At 33.4% G+C, this 25,811-nt stretch overlaps 2 protein-coding genes and 1 long non-coding RNA gene across 8 annotated transcripts in view; 1 reads left to right on the top strand and 2 right to left on the bottom strand.

Annotated features, from left to right (window-relative positions):
* The window catches only part of LOC128231131 (uncharacterized), a 74,125-nt gene that overhangs the window by 22,221 nt on the left and 26,093 nt on the right, over positions 1–25,811 (top strand). The window contains exons 5-17 of one of the 5 annotated variants that reach the window (XM_052943557.1): positions 4,686–4,880; positions 8,255–8,415; positions 8,617–8,732; positions 9,447–9,586; positions 10,191–10,451; positions 11,452–11,503; positions 14,558–14,599; positions 15,404–15,482; positions 22,044–22,234; positions 23,115–23,297; positions 24,259–24,276; positions 24,931–25,155; positions 25,589–25,704. In XM_052943557.1, coding sequence (XP_052799517.1) covers positions 4,686–4,880; positions 8,255–8,415; positions 8,617–8,732; positions 9,447–9,586; positions 10,191–10,451; positions 11,452–11,503; positions 14,558–14,599; positions 15,404–15,482; positions 22,044–22,234; positions 23,115–23,297; positions 24,259–24,276; positions 24,931–25,155; positions 25,589–25,704 — 1,779 coding nt within the window. The remainder of the gene's footprint in view (positions 1–4,685; positions 4,881–8,254; positions 8,416–8,616; positions 8,733–9,446; positions 9,587–10,190; positions 10,452–11,451; positions 11,504–14,557; positions 14,600–15,403; positions 15,483–22,043; positions 22,235–23,114; positions 23,298–24,258; positions 24,277–24,930; positions 25,156–25,588; positions 25,705–25,811) is intronic. The other 4 variants (XM_052943559.1, XM_052943558.1, XM_052943560.1 and 1 more) reach the window with 4 other exon arrangements.
* On the bottom strand, positions 1,758–3,453 carry LOC128231132 (uncharacterized). The gene is made up of 2 exons (XM_052943562.1): positions 3,327–3,453; positions 1,758–3,076 (listed from the first exon to the last, which is right to left on the bottom strand). The coding sequence occupies exons 1-2, from the start codon at positions 3,344–3,346 to the stop codon at positions 2,089–2,091; spliced, it is 1,008 nt and encodes a 335-aa protein (XP_052799522.1). The 5' UTR covers positions 3,347–3,453; the 3' UTR covers positions 1,758–2,088.
* Positions 17,906–19,647, bottom strand: LOC128231133 (uncharacterized). Of its 2 annotated transcripts, XR_008260300.1 has the most exons (3): positions 19,589–19,647; positions 18,458–18,554; positions 17,906–18,163 (listed from the first exon to the last, which is right to left on the bottom strand). It is a non-coding gene; the product is annotated as an uncharacterized LOC128231133 (long non-coding RNA). The 2 variants fall into 2 exon arrangements; XR_008260299.1 differs by lacking the exon at positions 19,589–19,647 and having other exon boundaries at positions 18,458–19,510.

The following is a 25,811-nucleotide window of genomic DNA, read 5'->3' as shown; positions in this document are numbered from 1 at the left end:
CCTTGAGGTAAACTCCGCCCTGATAAACATGAAGCCCATCTTTCTTAGATTCTTGGTCCAGATGCAACCAATGGCTGCTTCCGTCATCGAAGGGCTCCTTCCCTTCCTCAGGGGGTTGACCAGCGGCGATCGTGTCAAAGCTTGTTAGAAGTTTCTCAGTTTTCCATAACTGTGAGAACACCTCTTTGGCTTGAAGCCGTACTTCCCAAGTTGATTCTAAAAACCCCGTGCCGTAGCCCCTAATGATTCCCTTACTCCATTTCTGCCATAATGCACTACCTTTGAACTGCTTCAACCATTCTTTGTATTTGTCTATGTATTTGTCACAGTCAGGGGGCGATATCACGCCAGGAACAACGGTGTATCCTTTTGTTCTATTTCGGTCAGATTTGCTTGCGAAAACAATAATGTATTCTTTATATAATTCCTCAATAAATATATATAAAATGCATAAATTAATTTATTTAATTTATCTTTACAACAAAAAATAATTATGACGTTTTAGTTCGGTCATTTTCTTCATTTAAAGATATAAAAATAATTTATGTATGCTTAACAGTGTTAAAAATAATTGTTGAGTAAAGATATAAATAAAACTGTAAATAATTAAATTATAAAAAAAATCTACCTTTTTGCCTTTTCAGCAATTCCTGTTAACTGTTCTTGGACTGTTATAGTAATGAGGAAATTTTAAGACTTATATGGTTTATATATAATACAATTCATAATTTGATCAGGGTATTTCACAGTATTTGTATACATGTTTTTTTGCACCACTGGCAGGCAATGACCAGAGTTTGTATAGAATGTCATATTGATTTTACTGAACATGAAGGTTGATATTGATAATTATAATGCAGCTCTTATTTTAAAAGTATGTAGTTGTTTTAAATTTTAAGATTTATCAAAAATTAGTTGTTTGTATTTTGGTCAGTGCTAAAGTTTCCGTCAAAACATGTTTTAAATAAAAAAATCTTAATTTTTATACATGAGAAAAAAATGTACCTATATATATATATATATATATATATATATATATATATATATATATATATATATATATATATATATATATATATTGAACAGATTTGTTTACTACGATGTTTTAATTTAAGAAGAAAAAAAGATGACCTATTTCATAGCCATGGTGTTATTCATCTGGGTGTTGATGTCGTGCAAGAACTTTAACCCTTGTCCGAACAAAAAAAAACACTTTAACCCTAATGCCCGGACTAAAATAGTTAAACCCATGCCAAACTATTTAAAGCACTTAAACCCTTGCCAAACTATTTAAAGCACTTAAACCCTTGCCTGGACTTAAATATTTAAACGCTTTCACAGACTAAAATACTTAAAGCCCAATGCCAAGACTAAAATACTTTGAAGGTTTTCCGAACTAAAATACATTTACCCTTTCTCAAATTAAAACACTTAAGACTTGGCGGGACGAAAATACTTACTCCGTAGCCCGAACTAAAATACTTAAATCTTAGTCCAAACTAAACTTTAAGCTTTAAAGGAACCCTAGCCCTGCAAACTCAAATGCTCAGAGCCTAGCCCGAACTAAAATATTGTTCAAGATTTTCATATCAAATTATTACCCACGTAACCAATGACAATATGCACATTTTGTAGCATTCAGGCCCAAGTCTCTTGCTTGGATTTTTAAATATGGCTATTGACTGAGAAAATTAGACATGGGCTGGTTTCTACTTCCATGCATGCACTTAAACTGCTGTTCATTCAGACTTAATTCTTGAAGGAGACATTTTAAAGCCATTCATTTTAATTTGATGTTTTTTTCTTATAATACGCATTTGTCAGTATTTTGAGGATAGAAAACATAGCAATGTTATCATAATAATACTATATTTTTATGCATATTTATGTACATAATTCATAATACTTGAAATTATTTTAACATAATTTTGAGAATATGATTATGTACAATTCTGTCTGCATTGATATTCTTTATTAGTGCTGAGTATACTGAACTAAAACAAATCTATAATACAGCAAAAATATAGAAGTACATTAAAATTATCATAGTCTATATTGCAGTATAAACACCATGTTATGAAAACTTCTTCACATATATCTGTCCATTTCATTCACTTTTTTCGTTGGGGCGAGTCTTGTAAACGGTGTTGGAGGCCCGTTGGGCTGTCCATCGTCAAAGTCATATGGCGTGACTCCTGCTAACTCCTGTACCACAGGGTCACTGGCAATAGCGGGCGTAAACTTTGGATAAGATTTACTCGCCCCTGATTCAGTCATCAGCCCCATACCCTCACTAGACCAGTGATTGGTCATCTTCATACCCATGAAAGCATTACGTTTTAAGTCCATTTCTGCTTGCGATGCCCACTTGGCTGGGGTCATAGAAACAAATACGACATATCTCCATCGACCAGGGTTCTCTCTTCCTTCGAGCGGCTGGGCATTAGCGTGAACCAACCTGGAGTCCCAGAGAACCAGTCCGCCTTTTGGCACAGGGACCCTCACTATTTTGCATCCATTTTTCTGAAAGTATTTCACCTGAGTCTGATTCAGTCGGAAGAACTGTTTTTCTGCGGATACTTGAGCAGCTTTGGGATTGTCCCGGAAGAATTTCTCAAACACGTTATGGGAGTTTTCCATGACCTGTAGAGTCCAGTCATCATGACACGCCTCCTCAAGGTAAACTCCTCCCTGATAAGCATGTAGCCCATCCCTCGTAGATTCTTGGTCCAGATGCAGCCAATGGGTGCTTCCGTCATCGAATGGCTCCTCCCCTTCCTCAGGGGGTCGACCAATCGCAATCGAATCAAAGCTTGTAAGGAGTTTTTCAGTCTTCCACAACTCCGAGAACACCTTTTTGGCTTGAAGCCGAACTTCCCAAGTTGGTTCTAGAAACCCAGTGTTGTAACCCCTAATGAGACCCTTATTTGATTTAGGCCAACCACGACCGTTAAACTGCTGTAACCATTGGTTGTATTTGTCAATGAATTTGTCACAGTCAGCCGGTGATATCACTCCAGGAACAACGGTGTATCCTTTTGTTCTTAGTTCGGTTAGGTTTGCTTGTGACAGCATACTGAAAACAGACATGAATTCTTGAAAATATATATATACCGGTATTTATTTATATATATATATATATATATAAGAGATATGCCTACATTATGTTTATTATTATTTTATTTGTTTTCCTTTACATTAAAAATTATTAGGTGATTCAGTTCAGTAATTTTCTGGATCTGAAAATAGAAAAATATTTTAAATTTGTTCAGTGTTAAAATAAATAAAACTGTTAAATTTGAATTAAAGAAAAAAATCTACCGTACCTTATTGCTTTTTCAGCCATTTTTGTTAACTGTCCTTCTACTAAAAATTAGGAAGTTTTAAGACTTGTATGGTCTTTATATAAATATATGATACAATGTCTATTTTTACTATGATATCATATTCGTGGGTATTTCACAATATTGACAATATTTACAATTTTTGTATACATGTATTTTTAATTGCACAACGGTAGGCAATACCCAGTGATTGTATAGACCATAGAATGTTGTATTGATTTTATTGAACTTTAAAGTTAATACTGATATAATGAAGCTCTATCTTCAAATGTATGGTTTAAACGTTTAAATATATCGACAATGACCCTTTTTTTTATCTTATGACCTGAGTGCGAAATTAAAAATAAGCTTCCATAAAATCATGTGTTATATTTAAAGTCCTAATCTTTTTTATACATAAGAAAAATAATTACAGTATTATAATGCCTTTTAGGGCTGTTGATATTCACTTCACCTAATTTATATTTGTTATTAATGTCTTACTTGTTAAATATATTTATGTGTTATTGTTTTTTTACCATTCATCTAACTTATGAAATCTTATGGAAAATCAGTATTCAGTAATCAGTATGCAGCTAATAAAAAATCTCGACCAAAGTGAAACTTAATATTCCTACAAATATATAATGTCCTTTAAAGACAGGTGCTGAATTTCAGATACCTTTGGCACAAAGACTGCCAAGTGTTTGCAAAAGGCTTGTGGTTACTTTGATAACATTTGATACAATAATGATGCATTAATAATCGAGGCCAGGGTGAGCATTTATTCTAAAGTAGATCGAAAATCTTGCTGATTTTTCTTCATCACAAAGGTGGAACCCTGCCAACAATTTCGATGACCAATATTTTCTTTGTTTGCGTATATTTAAATAAAGTTGTTGATAATGTAATATAAGAATTAATCTGTAGAGGAATCATTTGCTAGTGATGCCATCCTCAGATAGCTTGTTGCCTTAATGTAGCGTTTGGATGTCAATGAAATTGATTCTTTGTGAAATATTATTTTTTTTATAAAATACAAAAGAGGTTATTGCAGGTCTTCTGATGTAAATCTTTGCTTTAGAGAGTTTTCCATTTGCATTACCTATTTTATTTAAATAAAAAAAGGTTTGGATTAATAGGAAGTCTTATATTGGAATATTGCTTATATTACTCAATGGAAAACACATAATGCTTAAAATTATTATTTTAAGGATTCTTCGCTAAGAATTCTGCAGGTATTTTTATTTATATGTGCTGAACTTTTCTACTGAAGTGACCACCATGGTATTAATGTATTAAGAATTGGAGACAAAATTTGTGTATGAACTTGATTACATTTGAATAATGTTTTTTTTTCAGATTGTTCAACTGTTGCTGCGTCACGGGGCAGACGTCACACTCAGGAACTACGAGGGTCATACGGCAGTTGAGGTCGCATCCAACGCTATACGTTCCATTCTTCTGGACTCAGTAGAGCGATCAACCGAGGCCTCTCACCAAGTTTTACTGCAAGCAGCTTGGCAGGGAGATCTCAAAGTTATTAATAGACTGTTGGTAAGTAGGTCAAGGTTATTAAATTTTCATTACCTTGTCGTCTTTTTTTCGAAAATAATGTGGTTACTTTTCATAGCCTTAGTGTCAATCATCCTCTGTGTCATTATGGCAAAACTTGGCGATAGTCTCAAAAATGTTCATGATATGGACATGAAACTTAGTAGAAATGCTTGCAGTGACATAATATACATACAGGTATGTGTAGCAAGGCCCATAACTCTTGCTATAGTACTTGTTAATTTAAGTCCCTTGATTGACCCAGATAAAAGAATGAGCCATGGCATCAGCTTGTGGTGCTCTCCTTCCTTTATTTTAAGGTCATTGTAACATTTTCATAATTTTATTCTTACTTCCATCCAAAACCTTTTTGTTTCATGAGTTTTGTTCCGAATTCCGGATGCATTACAACCATACTGCTATCCTTTAAAAGCTATCACATGGTAAAAAGTTCAGAAATTTCACTTAAAAAGGCTTTATCATGTGAGCCACAAATACGAAATTGTTCGATACCTGTGATACACAATACAGCGCCATACTTCGTCGTGTACCGTTGGCGACTTGGTCGGGAAATTCTCGTAATCATGAATAATTAATGGAACAGATTCATGTTTTTCTGCAAGAAACCAATGCAGATTTACAATTGCTGTGGCTTTAAGATTAGTTTGAAAAATCATGTCATCTAGATTGATAGTACTCAGATAACAGCATTTATATAATTGCTAAGATTGCAATAAATCGATGCCTTGATTGGCGGCTACATATAAACTTATACTGGCGGACATATCTTTGCTATGTCAATTAATTTTGATTGGCAGCTATACATATAAATTCATACTTGCGGATCTACTTTTTTGCTTCTTTTGTGGATTAATTTTGATTTGTGACTACATATCATTTTTACTTGCAGACATATTTTTTGCTACTCTTGTGGATTAATTTTGAATGGCGGCTACATATAAACTTATACTTGCAGACATATTTTTTGCTGCTTTTGTCAATTAAAAGCTTGAAGATAGAGTTTAAATTTGTTTGAATTGGAGTTTAGAAGATTCTTTGTAGATAAAATGGTATGATTCATATAAGCTCTTAACATTGTTAGATCTTTTAACAGTCGTAGATTTAAAAATTGATGATAAGGACATAAAATTCAACTGATCAGCAATTTTTGTTGTTTACTTATCTACTTAACAATGAATGTTTTTATTTGGTTCTTAAACTTCAATAGAAGTTAATGAATCCTGGCATTTTATAGTATTTTTGTTTTGTTAGTCATGTCCAAGTTTTTATATCAGGCCATGCAAAAATGATTCTATGTTTAACATCACCTAGAGGGCAGGTTTTCTTTCAAATCATAAAATTTAAACGACAAATAGGAAACTCAAAATTGAGCCAAGATAATCAGATTTAAAAAGTAAAAAATAATAATCTTGATAAGTCTCTCATGGGGCGGCCACTGCCTGTAGTCATTTCTTCACATCTTTTCACTTCACATTGAGGCCTAGATATATTAATATAGATATATGACATCACTGGATCAAATTTTGTGACATAACTTTGTTGTCAAAATACATGTACAGTGGTCATTGATTCTTGGTAATAGTGATACTGTGTTTAACTGATGGAATTTATTTTTCTTGTCATACATATTATGGTCCTATAAATGTTTATGAATCTTTATATAATTAATATCATTAAGTTTTCATGGTAAATTCCTCAAGCTAATGTTGTTTGAGAAATTATAAGATGTTGTTTTTTCAAGGCATGTTTGTTTGTTTCATCCCGACTTTTTTAAACTGGCACCTGGGTCTGTTTTCATTAACGTCTCGAGTCTGACTTTCAGACCCAAGCTCAGAAAACAGAATTTTTTTGAGTGTTTCAAAATATCTATAATATAACAAATTTTGTCAAAGCATTGTAGTACAGATTATTTGTAACGCATAAATAATGTTTACCTTCTTTGCTCCTATTAAAGCATTTCTAATAAAATTTAAAAAAATCACATAGTGTTTCGCATTCTGAGTCTAACCGAGGTCGTAATCTGCTATTTTCACAATAGTTTCTTTTGTTGCCACTGAGTAAAATTACAGAAACTTTCCTTGCAAATAAGGTAGATATTTTTTGGGGCAAAATTATGATTTTTTTAATAATTATTATCTATCTATTTCTTTATTTATTTTTTTGGCGGGAGGGGGTAGGGGAGTGTTAACCGATTGAGATATCAACATTTTAGAAGGACATTAGTAAATACAGGCCCAGATGCTAAACATAGAAACAAATTGGTACGGCCTATGTGAATCATGCTTCATTATGAATGGTAGTAATTTTTGTCTTTTAATGACAATGCTTTTAGTATTGGTAATATGCTTGTGGTACGATTAGTGTTTTAAACCATTGTTACCATTATTTTCTTTTGAATTGCTGATGTAATTGTAACATTGACTTAAAAAATCCCCATTTTTAAATAGCCAGCACTTTATATATAAGTATTTATTATTCAACAGTATTTTGAAAGGCTTAACGTTATAGTTTTAAAGTTTACCATTCGAGCAAGGCCAGATTAAGGTCATGGTAGAGTTGTGATAAACTTAATTCCGATGTCATAATGTTCCTGTATTTGTCCTGCATAATTTTTTCCAAAGTTCCTGAGGACTTTTAGGGAAATAACCTCATTCAGTAAAAATTATGATCTATAATCAATATCGAAGTTTGTTATGAAATTGGCGTTCTCTATCAGAAGGAGAGAAGGACAATTCAAGATAAGTGACAATAATCAATACAATGTTGCAGTGAACTGGAAAAATAATTCCATGTTGAACATGTTCTTAATAAGAGCCTTAGCTGTTAACTAAAAAACAAAATAAAGAACACTAAACTTACATTACTTTTTGTATTTTATACAGAGTAAGTAGAAAACTAACTTACATTTTTTTTTAAAGAAATGATGTAGTGAAAATGCAATTTCAAAGTTCTTAAATAGATTTTAACGAAGACATCAACATATTTTCCAAGCTGCCTGACAGTTTCTGAGTTTTGTTGGTGGTCACCAAGCTTGGCAAGTGATATTCTTCAGGGTTCACTGATTTTCCACACAGTACAAGACCACATCATCGTGTAACGTGATGCCACCAAACTCCATAAGAATTAAGCTTTTCTAACTTGTTTCAGAGCACAATATCACCAAACTCCATAAGAATTAAGCTATTCTTACTTGTTTCAGAGCACCATATCACCAAACTCCATAAGAATTATGCTGTTTTTACTTGATCAGTGCACCATGCATGCCACCAAACTCCATAAGACTTATGCTGTTATAACTTGTTTCAGAGCAGTTCTAAAATAATCAAAATTAAGCTTATTATATTTTTCCCTTTCAGAGCCAAAAGAAGGTTTTAGACATCAACTGCCAGAATGCCGAGGGTTATACGCCTGTGATGCTTGCTACCCGTGATATGCACTTCTTTGAACGACATGCTGTTCAGATGTCACGACCCTATAATCCTGCTGAAGTTGTGGCTGAACTGCTGAATGCAAGAGCGTAAGTCTTTTTCTGCCCTTTTGGCCAGAAATAATATTTTAGCTTTGTTTTTTTTTTGAAGAAAAAAAGGTCAGATATTGTCATAGCCTTGGTCGTTATCGTTAGTGGCAGCATTGAGGGCATTGAAAAAAATTAACCTTGGCCATTACTCCAAAACTATTTGAAATAAGTGAAGTGTAACCTTTATTCTGCCCATTTCAGTGACCTACATGCTCCAGACGGAGACGGCAAAACGTGTCTACATCACGCCTGTTCTTCTAAGGCCTTGATTGCTCATTCTGTGGTGGCAACTATCATATCTGGAGGCCCAGATATGGGTAAGCTTATCAGTAGCTAATTTTGTATTATAGTAAGACTAGGAAATTGGCTTAAGATACAATAGGCTATGCTTACATCTTCCTCTAAGGCCTAGATAGCTCATTCTGTGGTAGCTACTATCACATCTGGGGGCCAATGGGTTAGTTAATTAGGGCTAACATCATGCCTGTTCCAATTAGGCCCAGATAGCTCCTTCTGTGGTGGCAACTATCATTTATGGAGGCCCAGATATGGGTAAATGTATTAGAGTTTACTCTTCTTTAAAGGCCCATATAGCTCATTCAGAGGTGGCTACTATCATATCTGGAGGCCCAGACATGGGTAAGTATAATTATATGCTATAAGCAGCTTATGTAATGATATTAGTAACTGGCTGAATGTACAGTAAGCTGTCCCTACAGAACACCTATCTCTCTGAGGCCCTGAAATCTCAATTCTATGGAGGCAAACATTATATCTGGAACCCAAAAATTGGGTTTGTACAGAAACAGCTGATACTGTAAATTAAGAAACAGGCTTATGATGTAACAGTTAGATGATGTGCTAATAAAAACTACACTGGCTTAATATACAGGAAAATGTGCCTATATAACACCATCGCCTTTCCTTTGCTTCTAAGGCCCATGATATTGATGCTGAACATGTACAAACTGTTAAGGTTTAAAATTTAAAAGACATATTGCTATGAACAAAGTTTTTATATCAATTTACAGAGCAGAAGGACAAGCGTTGTTTTGCCCCGCTCCACTGTGCCTCTCTGACAGGGAACGCTGACTGCCTATCAAGGTTACTGGACGGAGGATCGGAGGTCAACTCACGGGGGTTCGCAGGGGCCACAGCGCTTCATATTACAGTACTAAAATTTACAAATAAAATATATTTTATGTAGTACAAATGTAACATATACATTTTTAACAAATTGTATAATGTAAACTTTATTAGGTAAAGTTGAACTGAAAAATGCACAATGCTTAAACGTCATTTCATTGGCCTTCCTTCGAAGGAGGTCCTTTTAAATTTATGAAAAAGTGACTCGTGGTTTGTCAGGATGATTGACAGAGCAGCATGTTTCTCTGCAGGGAACTTAAACATCATCATCAAACATGATCTTCAGCCATTGGCTGTTTGGGCACTTATAGGAAGATCAGATCAAATTGACAAATACTGAAATGTTATTTTGACTGTTTTAAACAGTGAAATATCAATTTTATTTCATCGATAAATCTCTATAAATTACTGAAAAGCATATAATTAATTGATGTTTACAGTCATTGAAATAAAACTTATGGATTAACAAGCCTGATTCTCCCACCTATGCTTGGCATCAAATATTTAAAAAAAAAGGCTGCTTTTTAAAATCCAGAAAAATTAAGTTAGCCTAGGAAGCAAATAACCATTTTGGGGCTTGTGCTTATTTCTTCCTCTATGTTTATGTTAAAGATATCTCTTCTTTTTAGTCCTATAACAACCACGAGAAAGCCACTGACGTCCTACTGGAGCACGGTGCCAACGTGATGCTGACTGACGACCGCGGGCTCAATCCTCTAGACTTTGCCAAAACACGGAAAATGAAGAAAAAGCTCAAAGACGCGTGGGCTGAGGCATCTACCAATAAGTCTACGACGAGTTTAGGTCCAATACGGGCTCAAAGTCGGGAAGATTTGAGGTCATCTGTGGAAGATCTTACGAAGAGAAAGAAGGGGGAAGTAATCTTTGAGGTAAGAAAGCATTCGATGGCCATAAAGAGATTGGAGTTGAAGTTTTCAGTTTACAGTACTTAAAATACGAATTTGGAGTTTCCAGTTTCAGTTAACTGTGAGTACTTAAAATACTGAGTAGGAGTTCTCAGATAACTGTTGAGTACTTAAAATACTAAGTTGGAGTTTACAGTACTTAAAATACTGAGTTGGAGTTTACAGTACTTAAAATACTAAGTTGGAGTTTACAGTACTTAAAATACTGAGTTGGAGTTTACAGTACTTAAAATACTGAGTTGGAGTTTACAGTACTTAAAATACTGAGTTGGAGTTTACAGTACTTAAAATACTGAGTTGGAGTTTACAGTACTTAAAATACTAAGTTGGAGTTTACAGTACTTAAAATACTGAGTTGGAGTTTACAGTACTTAAAATACTAAGTTGGAGTTTACAGTACTTAAAATACTGAGTTGGAGTTTACAGTACTTAAAATACTGAGTTGGAGTTTACAGTACTTAAAGTACTGAGTTGGAGTTTTAGTTAATACTAATTTCTTTTAGCTTGATTGTGACAAAAGCTGATAGCTTTTAGAATCACTCTCAAGTCTTTTTCTTTGGTAAAAACCAGTTCTGGTGCCCATTTTTATAGGCCATGGGAAAGTACCCCTGATGGGGATAGAACCCATGCCATCTTGGGTGAGAGGCAGATACCTTTACCACTAGACCACCCTCACCCAACTCAGTTTACAATACTTAAAATACGGAGCTGGAGTTTTCAGTTTACTCTACTTAAAATAATGAGTTAAAGTTCTCAGTTTATAGTACTGAAAATCAAAATACAGATTTGTTATCTTGTTGATAGAAGTAGATAAAAGATTGTACATCTTAAATGATAGCAGTGCACTTGTGTATTTTACCATTAAATGACTGATAATCTGTTTACAGTCAAATGTACATGTAGGTTTAACAAAGGAGTTTAATTCTAGTAACAAATGATAATAAATGATAATGTGTCTTTTCAGGGACTGCCAAGTAACCCATTCAGTGATTCAAATAAAAAGGACACAATTGCAAGTAAGTATGTTTATATGTTTTATAAAATAGAGAAACCTCAGGAATCCATTGTGAAATGAACTACCGTAAATGACTGGGTATAAGACGATAGGGGGTATTAGACGCAGGGAAAAAAATCTGTGAAAAATCCGAGAAAAAAACTTTTAATCTATGTTTTTGGTTAAAAGACGCATAGAAAAAATGTCAAAATCGTCCGGCATTTTCAGCCACCATGTTTGTTGACAGTGACAAAAAAAAAAAAAATTCGTGAAAATGGCGATGGTTATCTTTAAAACCATACAACCATACTGTCGAGAATGAAGTTATGTTATGCAAAAAATATTTTGACAGTGCCCAACTTTGCTTTTTTATATGTAAGTTTGATTATTGTTTAATTCAATTTATTTTTCAAAATAATATTGAATACCGTAATTCACAAGAGTTCGGACACTATAAATTAATTATTTTTTTCGCTCTCCGAATACATAGAAAATTATCATTTTTACATTTTATTTACATGTTTGTTTAACCTGCCTTTTTTCTTCATGTTTGCTTTTTACCACTTATTAATTTATCCGTAGTAATCAATGGTCATAAACTTATTTATTACGCCTATAAGTGTAAATCCTTCTTGAAGTTAATTAAAACACCATTTTATACATGCACTGAACTGAATAAACACATTCTATCGGCTTCAGATCAAAGAGTCACACTGTGTGACGTCACATAACTTACAGTTATACCCACGAGGATCTCGTGGAGAGCATGGACATTGCTATGCAGGATTAATGTATAACTGTACCATTCATATAGTCTATAAGTGTGGTACAAGTTTGAAAGCTTATTGGCAGATCGTTTTACAAACATGCCATGTCGATGTTTTCTTAATCCCTTGATTGCCCTTGTTGTTTGTTTAATCCTCAAATAAATATATCACACTTCCTTTTCAACAGGCAATAAATCGTTTAGGATGGGTAGTAACTAATTAAATTGTCACAGTGGTGTATACGGTTAGGTAATCTAGCCAGGCATTGTAAAGATAAAAATCAATAATCTTCGTCTGTGAAACTTGGTAACTATGAAAGTTATGATTGATGTCCTTTGGGTGTCCGAAAATTATGTACGCAAAATAAATTATTAATTAAATTAGGTGAATTACGGTAACTTTAATCGAAAAATATTTTTGTTGAAATTATAAACGTCTTACGATATACCGTATCCCGATCTTCAACTCCTGTTTTAACCCGTATATACTCGATCAATATGACGTGAGTAACATCCCTTTCTACATAAATCTAAACAAACTCTCGGCATGAAATTGACCTCAGAAAAAAAAGTTCAAAAAATTGTTACTGGGTATTATACGCAGGCATTTTTTTGCATCAAAATCTGAGGGAAAAAAGTGCGTCTAATACCCAGTCATTTACGGTAGTCTTAGGTGATATGAATTTTGTTAAAACAAAACTTATCAACAATGGAGCATTTTAAGTAACATAAATCTTTTTGACACGTAAGTTTTTTTTATGAAAACAAGTAAAGGTATTGTCATGGCGTTGTTGTTGGCGTTGTTGTCAGCGTTGTTGTCGGCGTTGCCGTCTTAATGGCAATAACCTAAACTTTGGCAATGAATAATGAACTCTAAAATGTTTTCAAATGAAACTAATAGTGAACATCTTGCAAAGCACAATATGCATAAGATCAGTTAAGGTCAAAGCTTCGGCTTTGTTAATTGTTGAGTTATGCCCCCTTTTTTGACTGAAAAACTAGACGAGCATTGAGGTTCACTCCATGGCACTCTGGGTCAACTATGGAGCAAATGAATAAAAAAGATTCTTTTTCTTTTCAATACAATTTTGATCTTCAGCATTTACCAAATCATGTGATTTAATGCTACTGCATCATCAGTAAATAATTGTGCATTTAAAATATATTCTAAGGCTCGTTAAGAAGAACAAATAGCTTGAAAGAAGTTGGAAGTCTCAGATTTGACGCACTTCGTGACTTTTGGCTCACAAAGCATCTTGATGTTACATTGCCCAGAAGTATACTTTTAAATAAAACTAAATATAGCTGGCTTTTATAATTTACTGTTATGGGATTTATATTTTGTTTTGAGGGTATTTTTTCCTAAGTGTAGATTTACATTAGGTTTTCTCTTGGTTTTTTATTCTGCATGTACTTTTGGTCTTCTTAAACTTTCTAGCTTGATTTCTGTGACATTAATATACTAATGAATATGTTTATGTGATATTTGCAGACTTGTTGCAAAAACTTGGTAAATTGTTGCACATTTTAGCGCTGATATATACTTTAAGCAAATAAGGGCATCAGCATGTGATGTCTATATATTGTAACAGAAAAAATTATCAAGCATTAAAGTTCATCATTATAAGGCTCAAAAAAATGAACTGGGGCATACCAAGGCATACTCCTTGTACACTCAGCCATAAAAAAAAACAATTTTAGATCCCCCAAACTGTCAAGTGCTTAAATATCAAAATCAGAAATTAAAATCGTCTCTAAGAAGTGAGTGTATATATATGCAAAGTTTTACAGGCTGCAGGATTTTGTATTTTGACTGAATGATGGCATATCGAGTGCCTAAAAAGGGTTCTTGCAATAATTTAATCTTCATAATTTGCCTACTGTAGGGAACACCCCTCCCACTCCCATCTCATATAATACGTGAGAAAAACTACTGAAATACCTTAACATGTTAACAGCTCACGCTAGTATACAGGCATACAATTAAAAGTGCTGCAGACACGCTCCTGATGTTTTGTTACAAACCTTTTCAATATTTATGAGACATTGAAATAACTAATATCAAAATGTAAAGTTGTATATTTTCAGTAATATTTCTTTACATATGGAGCCTCAGACGAAATATATATATTTTGTAATATTCTTATTTTTCATCGAGTAGAAATTACTGTGTAAACACATTAGAGGGGTTTTCAGTGCACACTCTTTAGCCTAAGACATCAATTTCAAGATATATGATAAACAGTTAACACTCTAAAATTTGAAGTGTATTTGTTCTATGCAAACTTGTGCATTCTTCTGTTTCCCCAGTTTTAGGTGCCGGCATTGTTCTTGAGGAGATCTATAGAATTGGTACTTGAAAATTTGTAAACTTCTATGTGATTGGGTTTTTCGGTGGATGGGTGATTTTTCTCATTGTTTGTGATTCAAACTAACCACTGAAATCGTGAAAATAATATGACTGTTCTGTGTTTGTAAGTTTTTATGCGTCTGAGGTTTCTTGCTGTCTGAGTGTATGTTTGTCTGTTTGCAACGTCGCAAAATGTGTCTTTATTGGTTTAAAGAAATTGTTTTGAAATTTGTGCAGAGATATTTTGAAGATTTAAATTTGAAATATTGTTATAGGCTATAACTTAAAGCCAGTAGGTGTCATGTTAAAACAGGAATGTTGGCCATAACTCTAACACTGTTCAAGGTTTTCATATGAAACTTTGTACACATGTTGCTAGATACAATACTCAGATGTATAACAAGACCCATAACTCTGGCTGTAATATCTGTATTACATTTGAAAAACAATATTTTATGGCTAAAAGCTAAACGCTTTCAGAAAAATAAAATTTTCATCAGTTTCCCAAACAATTGAAATCTGTTCTATTGTGAGTTATCTTATATGTCTGAATTGAAAGCATTGATAACAAAATCAGCTGATTCTGAGACAAAAACTAAAAAAATGTCAAAACTGTCAGTTTATGAGAGTGCAGCTTTAAATGTTACTACAAGTGAATAAATGAACAGTTGTCTTTATTTTGTATTTAACACATGAAACTATGAATCAATAATAAAATAGTCTTCTGCGGTAAATAAAGAAGTAAAAAAATAAATAACCAAGCTTAAAATAAGAATAATATTTTTATACCTGCCCAATTCTTTCAGATTCCAAGGGCCTTACTCGCCATCTCAGCCTGAAAGAGAAGAATGGACAGGAGGATGACCAAAAACAGGCGTATACAAGGTGATATTGTTGTTACCTCCCTTTGACTGTAATATGATTTAAACTTGAAGGAAGTAAATATTGACTTTTACATAAGTTGAGGAAAACATGAACATTTATTATAGAAACTTGCACGGAAAATAGCTTACATAAGATATGTAATAGTAAGATGAAGTAATATCTAAATGATTAAGTTCGAGCTGAGTGAGCGTGGAGAATAATCATTAATTAATCATTAAGCTATAACCTAAGGTCATTTAACTGACTTAGAATACAACTTTATTGGCTAATGCATTGTTACCCCTGCGAAAATGATGGCCAATAACCATGGACTACCATGGACTACCATGGTAGTTCATGGTCATATGACCATGGACTACCATGGACTACCATGTTACGTCAAATGGCCGCCCCACGGTATCACACCATGGTAGACCATGGTATTATACCATGGTAGACCATGGTCTACCATGGTTTGATACCATGGTAGCACACCATGGTAGCACACCATGGTAGACCATGGTCATAAACCGTGGGGCGGCCATTTGACGTTACATGGTATACCATGATATATCATGAACTACCATGATATATCATGAACTACCATGGTATATGACCATGAACTACCATGGTAGACCATGAACTACCATGGTATATGACCATGAACTACCATGGTAGACCATGAACTACCATGGTATATGACCATGAACTACCATGGTATATGACCATGAACTACCATGGTAGACCATGAACTACCATGGTATATGACCATGAACTACCATGGTAGACCATGAACTACCATGGTCACATACCATGGTAGACCATGGTCACATACCATGGTAGAATATGGTCACATACCATGGTAGACCATGGTCACATAAATAGGATTGACAACAAACTTAACAAAGATCAAAATCAGTGAAATGGAATTGTATTGATTAAAATATGTTTATGGCGTCATCTAGTTTAGCATGCCGAGTACTGTATTCTGTTGATATCCCATTTACATGTATATGAGAAGGAAAAAAAAATGTCTTATTTCTCTGCAATAGCTAACAACTTGTGCCAAACTTTGACTAGAACAAAATTATAGTATATATATATATATATATATATATATTTAGTATGATATAGGCCTCAAACTGTCCATTATGTAAAATATTGGAGCGTCTTCAATATAGTTCTTAAACTGAAACTGTTACATTTCAAGAACTTGAATTGTTCCTGCACACTTAAAGAGTAGTAAAAGTACAGTTTTTGAACAGTTCAAGAACAATTCATGCACATTTCTTAAATAGTAGTAAAAGTACAGTTCTTGAACAGTTCAAGAACAATTCATGCACATTTCTTAAAATGTTCTTATCATTTTCTAGTGGTTCTTGTACACGTTAAGAATAGATCAAGTACGGATCTAGAAATGTTCTTGCATGGATTAAAATCTTGAAATCTACCCAGTACATTCCTGACTAGATGTGATAACAATTGTTAAACGATAACGTTTTAGGAACTAATCTTGAACAATTGTTACATTATAACTTTCTTGTTTAAAATGTCAACCACTATTATGAAAGAAATAGTCAACAAGAAAATTGAAAACACTTTCTTATAAGCTCCAGTTTTAGGTAACCAATTTCAATTCTTCATGAAAAGTAGATTACTTTTCTTAACTGCTTCTGTTTTACCACAATGAACATTTTTTTCATTTATGATTATGTATTAAAGTTACAAGTATTGCTCACATTTTACTGCGCTTATGCTGTATGAACGCAGTAGGGTAAGAAAGCAAATGACCCAAGATGCTCTAACATGCTTTATGAAATTTGCTCACATGCCCTACTGGGCTCTTACAGCATAGACGCAAGTAAAACTGTTATCTCTCCTTAATTATATCATTATATTTTTCAAACATGTACTTTTAACCAATGTGCATAAAAACATGGATAAAAAATTCAAACTAACACAGTTGATAAAGTTATTGTATTTAAGAAACAAAAAGTATGCACCTGTACATTAATGGTTCTTAAAGGTAATTCTGGAGTTTAAATGCATAGTTATTAATGACTTAATTTTTTGCATCAGCGCGCCAAACTCAGTTTTGTATTTACTGATAAAAGTTAGTCATACAGTTGTTATTTTGATTCTAGAACGACAGCGTATTAATTGATTCGCATTTATCATTTTCCATGTATCGAGCTTCTTTAGTCCAGCAAATTACTTATCCATGTCAGTGACGTCAAGCGTTTGATGAGAATAACATGAACTATTCATGAATGACAATTTTGACAAATCATGTTCATGAACTTCCACTAAGTTCATGAACTCCTGCTTAGTAAATGAACTTGACAGTTCATGAACATTATTTTTCCAAAATGTCATTCATGAACTAAATTCATGAATAGTTAATGTCATTCGACACAAGGTGATAATTTCATCATTACTACACATCCATTTATAACAGTTTTAATTTCTTATGACGCATATAAACACAATTAGTAAGAAACCATTGAATTGCTCATTTCAGTCCTTGACATTTACATCTAGTCTCTGTACCCAGGTCCCTTTTCCTTATACACTTGATGATGAAACGCATCTGCGAAAAGATTTTTTGCAGTCATTCTTTGCATGATTGTTTTTGTTGAAGTGGTCTTTTCTTAACTCTGGAAGCCTTTCGTTGTCTAAGACTTTGACATCCATCTTCCAACCTGAAAAATATTTCTTTTATTTATTTGTACTGCCAACATTTTCAAATAACTAACGGCCAGTTGGTTATCAAATCAGTGCGAATTAAGATTTCAATGTTGCAGGTATATAAATTAATGATAGCTTATTTAATTCTTTCGAACCAAAGAGCTCAAATTTATTGAGTCTGATTTTTTTTAAAGATTCTCATTAGTGTTTGTCTGTTACATATAAAATCCACTCCACACATCCAACCATATTGTTTTCAAAACCAGAATGAAAATCTTACCATTTGCTTTAAAAAATAGTCTACTCACTGATGGATTTGACAATTTACGGCTTTGAATGTTTTTCTCCTTCACTGGTTGATTCGTTTGAGGACTGATGATTTATTTGTTAGCTCCTTTGGGTTGGCTAAAATAGACGAAACAACATTTCAGACACTTAACCATAATTTGCTTGCATAGTGGTTATTTAAAAGGTCAAGGGTTGGCAGCGATGCAAAAGTCCATTGAAGGACCAAAATTTAAAAATGTTAAAAAAATCAATTTCTTCTTAGTTTTGAGGTTCAATATTTAACAAGCATGATTCATACCCATTTATCCATTGCAACATGAGAAGCTGTAATTAGGATTTGAGCATATTTTATGATATAAGATTTTATCAGATTTCAAATCAAAAAGCTATATTGTCTTTAAACATAAAGAGTATATTTGTGACTGAGTCGAAGTTATTGAAACTGTCCAATCAACAATGTCTTTGTTTTGATTGCAGCTATATTTAAAAAGATATTAACATATTTGTAACCCGGAAATGATCTCTCATCCACTACTTTTCATTATTAACCTGAAGAACTTTTATTTTTTATTTGACAAGATATAATAACGAACTCACAACATTGTTAAATAGGTAGTCTGGAGCATTTTGACATGAAAACAAAGTGATAATGTCAACAGACTTTTTAGAATAAATGTGAAAGTTTTTTTTATAAAAAATATTAATATTCTATTGTAAAATTTGTTAACTCCCTACTAACATGTCGCCAAAAATATATGTTTCACTCCCCTAAAAGATCGTTCCTCAAAACAATAAAAACTTTTTTAAAGGTTTTAGTTTTTGACCTTCCCCACCCACTTTTGCATCGCTGCCGGCCCATTACAATTGATCCTTTTTCTCGACAAAAATAGCTTACCAACGTTAAGAAACAAATTTAAAAGCTGCTTTAATATATATATAAATTAAGTATTAGCTGAACGCTAGTCAAAAACAAGCATTTAACTGTGTTTCTACACAAACGTATTTCGTATGTTTGTCGCGAAAATGTATTACAACAAAACATATTTGCTCATTACTTCAAAATGTTGCTATGTTATTTTAAACAATAATATTAGCGTAAAAGATCTTTATAAACGTTACTGAATTATACTCCTTACATCGCTTGAACTTACCTTAAATAAACGAAACAAGACATCAGTTTATTTGGCGCATTATTTCGACAAAAATGGCGAGCGTTCGAAACTATCTCCGCCAGTGAAGAGCGTTTCGTCTTAAATGCGTAACCGTTAGAATATAGTTATATAGCTACGTTAGAATATGGCTATAGTATTTTGTAAATATTATATTTAACCGGTTTAACAACTAATTAACCAGTGTTGACCACAGGTGCTCGTCACATTGCCTGGATACAGTAATTTTATATAAAATAATTTTTTTTTTTTTTTTTTTTTTTTTTTTTTTTTGACAAGATAGTGAATATATGTCATTTTAAAAAATATTCCACATTTTTCATGAAAAAAAGTTACTAATAACTTGACAAAATCTTGACAAAAAATAAATAAAAAAATCTATTAAAAAAAAAATATATAAAAAATATAAATTACTGTATCCAGGCAATGTGACCAGCAATCCATGGCACCTTACATGATACATATGATATATGTGGTGCTTTAATTAAAATAAATTTAATTTTAATGTTCATGTTATTTTGATATGGAATTTTCTTTACGTTTGTTATTTTTTATTTATAATCTTTGGGTTATAACTGGGCCAAATGTGTTACACTAAATGCACCAGCCAGTTGTAACCACAGCTACCTCAACTTCCTGCCTGTTGCTGATGCAACTACTTGTTTTTGTACAAGTTTCCTTTCAAAGACATATATATGCAGAACATTTTAAGAACTTGCCATGTTCATAAGCTGTTCCTATGATGCACCAAATTGTTTAAAAAGAACATTTCAAGAACATATTAAGAACATAAAAGTTCATAAACTATTCTTTAAATGTGCCAACTTGTCTTTATGAACAGTTCAAGAACATTTTAAGTGCAAACACTATTCATGAACTGTTCTTATATTGTACTTAAGACTTTAATATAGAACAGTATTAGAACAACAATAGTCTTTAAAAAAATCAAGAACTGTTCTTAAAAAGTATTCTTGAACTGTTCAAGTACAACTGTTCTTAAAAGTGATCAGTTACTGTTCTAGTACAGTTTTGCATAGTTCTTGAACAGTAATTAAACACAAGAACATCATTTCACAGAGGAATGGAGCATAGATGCTCATTAATGAGCAAATGCTCTATTTCCCACAAATTGTTTTCAAAGGTTTTCAAATTTGGTATTCTTCCTTTCCAATAGATATTCTTCCTTTCCATCAGATGCTTTCGTTGTGGATGAGTCTAAAATTAGCAGAACAGCTGGTAAAGGGTTAATACTGAAACACAACTTCTGTTGTTGACAAGTTGTGTGTTTACTAAATATCAGTAAAGAATAAGACCACATTTATTAAGTTGCTATTTCTGTTATTTACCAAAATCAACAAATCATTTTTAGACTTATCCAAAGTAAAGAATCAGATAAAAAAGGATGATGGTAGACTATGGTAAACTGTCACAGTGGCTGACCATGGTCAACCTTGGTGTACCATGGTAGACCATGGTTGAAATGGTGACTCTCGGAGTAAAACTTTTGTACCATGGTCTACTGTGGGGTTTTTCACGGTACTTGATGGTTGACCTTCAAAAACCATGGTATACCATGGTGATCTTTTTTTGTACCATGGTAGACCATGGTCGACCATGGTCAAACCATGGTATACCATGGTGATATTTTTTTGTACCATGGTAGACCATGGTCGACCACGGTCGACCATGGTAGACCATGGTCGACCATGGTCGAGGCAATGATTTTCCCACGGTACTTGATGGTTAACCATGAAAAAACATGGTTGACCGTCAAAAACTGTCAAAAACCGTGGGGACCATGGTCGACCATGGTCATTATTTCGCCGGGGCAACGCAAAATCTGACGCAGGGAGTGTGAATCTGGCCCCATTTTCTCGAAACTATTTAAGCTTAACAGGCTTAAGTAGCTAATTTCAATTAGCAAAACTGCATATTTTAATTGGTTTTAGATAAATGAAAAATGGATTATTCTGATTATCAGAAAGATAATTCCTATCTTAAGTATAAAAACTCTTTAAGAAATAAGTATTACCCAAATTATTGAAAAACAAAAAATAATGAGCTTAGCTTAATCCTGTTATTAGAGACATAAGAAGATTCGAGAAATTGGTGCCAGATGAGTGGCAGTAGGCAAACCTTTATACACCTGTGAAAGGTGAAATTCTTTAGTATGAAGCCAAGTACTAATTGATTGCCTATCTGCAATGTCATTGGCTGAAAAAGTAGGATGTATTCTAAAAAAATATAAGTTTTATGGAGTTAAAATATAACATCCAACTTTATAGGAAATAGCAATCTCGTTAATCATACAAATATACTATTTTTAGTTTGCATGTCGAAAGAACAAAGTTGATATACAAGTTTGATATATAAAAATTGAACATCAACTCCTCCTACTTAAAAGCAAAAAATACATTGTTCAAAAATAAATTTACAGAGACAGCGTTCGTAAGCTGGGTCAAGTTCGAAGCCAGCAGAAGCCATCGCCACTGCCGCGTAGGAAATCTCGCAGTACAGAGAGACTTCCAATGATAAGCCCTGATAGGCTGGGCTCAGACAGAAATCTGGAGTCACCAATCATGTTCAACAGAAACGCTCGTGCTAGGAGGTCCTTTGAGGATAGGAGGGGTGGGTTTTATAAACAGGCTAAATATTGAAAAAGATCTTTAATTGTATGTTTATTTGTAAATAAATTTTGACATTTTTTTGCTAAGGATACTTCAAAATCCATGAAATTTAGTCAAACAAGTGATTTTGTGTTTAAAGTTTTTTTTATGAAATCCTAAATTTAAGTGTTCAGTCTAACTTCAAGACAATTTGGATAACAAATTGAACTATTTCTGTAAAACATCCAATGTCTTATGTTTGTGACGGGCTGTTGGGCCATGACTTCAAACAATCTCAAGTATAAGTCTAAATTCAGACTCAGGAAAGCACCTTTATTATATTATTTTTATATATTTCATTTTCTGTTTGTTATACAAAAACAAAAGTAAGTAATTGAGCAATTTAAAATAGTAATAAAATTCAGCAAATTTTATCACCAATATTCAACTAGAAGGAAAGTTACAATGAATTAAAGCTTTGCAGTTTTGCTTCTTGAGTCTGAACTCAGACTTGAGACTTCTCATTATCAAGGCCCCTGAGTTGATTGCCTCACGTTTAACATATTAGACTATGGATCAGAGGATCATGGGTTTGATTCCCACATCAGAGCTTTACCGGGGTATCTATGATTAGAACTGGTTATCAACCTGGAATGGTAAATCGTTCTTAATTACATGTTCATATAAAATTTTAAAACTGTGCATAATTATGATTGTGGCTATAAAGTGACATTTATAAAATAAATAACACCTGTAAACAAGTTTATGGCTTTCTGTCAGTAAATGTAAGATAGTATTTACTGGCCTGCTAGTCAATACCCAGTTTATTATGTTATTTGAACATTAGATTCATAAACTTAAAAAAGGCAAAGGTTGAAAAATGCAATGATTTTCATTAACAGGTCGTAACAGAAGGGCCCCCATATCAACCCGAGAGGATGAAGAGATACATGAGCCCATGACCCCAGGGGCTCCCTCCCCCACCCCCTCCCATCGTCGGAGTGAGTCTGACCCCAACAGGGGCAATCCTAATCTTGGGGACATTGCGGCAGGGTGTGAACCCTATCTTCTTACACAGAGGAAAGGTATGGTGGTACCTTTGTCTTTGTGTGTGTGTGTAAAATTTATTTTGGAAAGTATAGTCAGATTGTCCTTAAAAACAAGTGTTTGCAGTGATGCCAGGTCTTTTATTCAATATTGGTCTTGAATCTAAGAATGATGTAGCTAATCTGATTACTAGTTATTAATAACTGACCTGGAAAGTGAATGAAGTCAATGATGCATGACCATTATATCAACTGAAGTTGAGTATTGAATACCACCCCAGACCCAGACTTATTAATTAAATTAGTAGGTTGGGAATTACTTCTTAGCTGTTCTGTTTTTGAAACAAGTTTAGTGATGCCTGATGGCAATGGTGTCGTTGCTGTCTTCGTATGCAGCCTCGTTGTACGAAGCCTTATTGCCTTGCAAAATCTGAAACATTATAGGCCATAACTCCAAATTTGTTTGAGATAGTCAAATGAAACTTGGTATATGTTTTCCCAGAGACACTAAGCACATTTATTGCAAGGCACATAACTCCGGCTTCAATAATTGTCAAGCAATGCCCCTATTTCAACTAAAAACAAACACAATTTGGCATTTGCTTGTGGTGCTCTTCTTTTAGACTGAGTTATTAATTAACAAAAAGATCTGCTTGCTCTAGATGTTAAAATTTTAAATTTAAGATTGTTTGGCCACTGCAAACAGTTAATTTTTAAGGTTTGCTCCGTGTTAGTTATTTGAAAGATAGACGCGCCTGTAATAAGAAGTTTCTTTTTTTTGTGGTTACTAGAAAAATTAGAATTTTATTAAGTTAAAGTAACACTTATAACAATGTGCGCAACTATTTGTGAGCTGATCTTGGAATAAATTTCAGGTAACAGTAAAAAGTCAAAAGCTTTAAACCCGTAGATCGTATTACCCTTGAACTCATTGGATTGGTTGCGCACTTTCACTGATTGGTAGAACTCATCACAAATTTTTTGTAAAATTTTATTTTAGATAATGAATATAAATCAGGTACCATTTTTGATTATCTAGAGTTTATCAAGAATAATATAGAGTGTGTTGATAACTATTGATGTTAATATTGTAAATTGTGCTTCATAATGTGTTATTCACTTTTGGGTAGAGTATTATTAAAGGGACTGAATACCAGATGGTCCAAAAATGGGCAAATACGTTATTTCTACACGAAAAGTCTTGAATTGTCAATAAGAGCTAGTATGAGGCTGATTATACATCATTTTATATGATTAAGAATATTTTTTTTGCTGCCTCAGCTGGGTTAACCTGTTTCAAATTAGCACATAATGGTTTCCTAGTTTATAGTGTGTATATTTAGCATGTAAAAATCACGTGACACATATACCGACGCTATTTTTAAATTAACTGGGATTTACGTGGTAGACAAACCCAGAAAATTTCGAGTTAAAAAAATATGCAAAAACTGCGACAGATACATGTGTCATAAGCTATGTGATACATCATTGACTAAGATTCAATACATTGTACACAACAATATCAATTTTATGTAAGTTTTTTACAATTTTCTTTTTTTCTTGCAAAATTGTATCATCTGGTATCTAGTCCCTTTAACACCATAATTTAAGTATTATATGTTTATCCTTATAACCAGTGGGTGATTTGCTTTTAACCTTCATTTTCTACCAGGGCGCTCCTTTTCTGTGACTTCTAACCCCTCTAATGACCCCACCCCGCTACCAGACAGATTTACCCCCCCTGGGATTGGTGAATACTCTCCCCCGCAAAGAGAAGTAACTTTCAACCTCCAAAGAGAAAGTACTCTTGCAAGCCTACAAAGGGAGGCCACTCTATTGAGCATGGCAGATAGTAGAATGTCGAATAACTCTAACTCTCCAAGGCTTCTAAACCTTGGTAGGTTCGCTAACAAATACTAATATACAATACATATTATATAATTTATACTTGAGAGATTTATTCAACCAGGCATTCAACCCAGCATTACGCGGTATGTTTTCAACTGCCTAAATTTTTGTCCAATATTTTAAAAAAGAAGTAGTATTCCTACAGGCTACAGATCTATCTTTCCACTTTTTTTAAAAACTGTACAATTTTAACGTTTAAACTCTTGAATGAAATAAAAAATGATTTAATTGAGCATGTTGAATGAATCTCTCATATCTGATAAGATTGTATTTTGTTTGGTAAATACTTTTTAGAGAACTTTGTTTTACCCTAGTATCACATTAGATAGAACTTCACGTAGTACAATATTGTTTCAGTTCCATGTTTATAATTCATATAACTTCTTTGACAAAGTTCATACCCCTTTCTCCCCCCTCTACAGGTCAGATGCTGAGCAAGTCCCGTACCCCCGTTCAGCCCCTGTATGGCCCCACCTCCAACAAGGTGATCCCGCCTACCCCCACTTTCCTCACCCAGAAGGCTTACTCAAATCTTGAGGTAAGTTGTTTGAAATCTTTTCAGGGTATGCGCAGGGCAAATACAATGTTTAATATAATAAAGCTTTAGTATAAGCAGATTTTTGTGGTAAATTAGGTAAGTGCTCA

This window comes from Mya arenaria, chromosome 4 (genome assembly GCF_026914265.1).
Source record: "Mya arenaria isolate MELC-2E11 chromosome 4, ASM2691426v1".
In the NCBI taxonomy this organism is placed as follows: domain Eukaryota; kingdom Metazoa; phylum Mollusca; class Bivalvia; order Myida; family Myidae; genus Mya; species Mya arenaria.
Note: the sequence above shows the minus strand (reverse complement) of the source record. Positions and strands in the feature narration are given on the sequence as shown.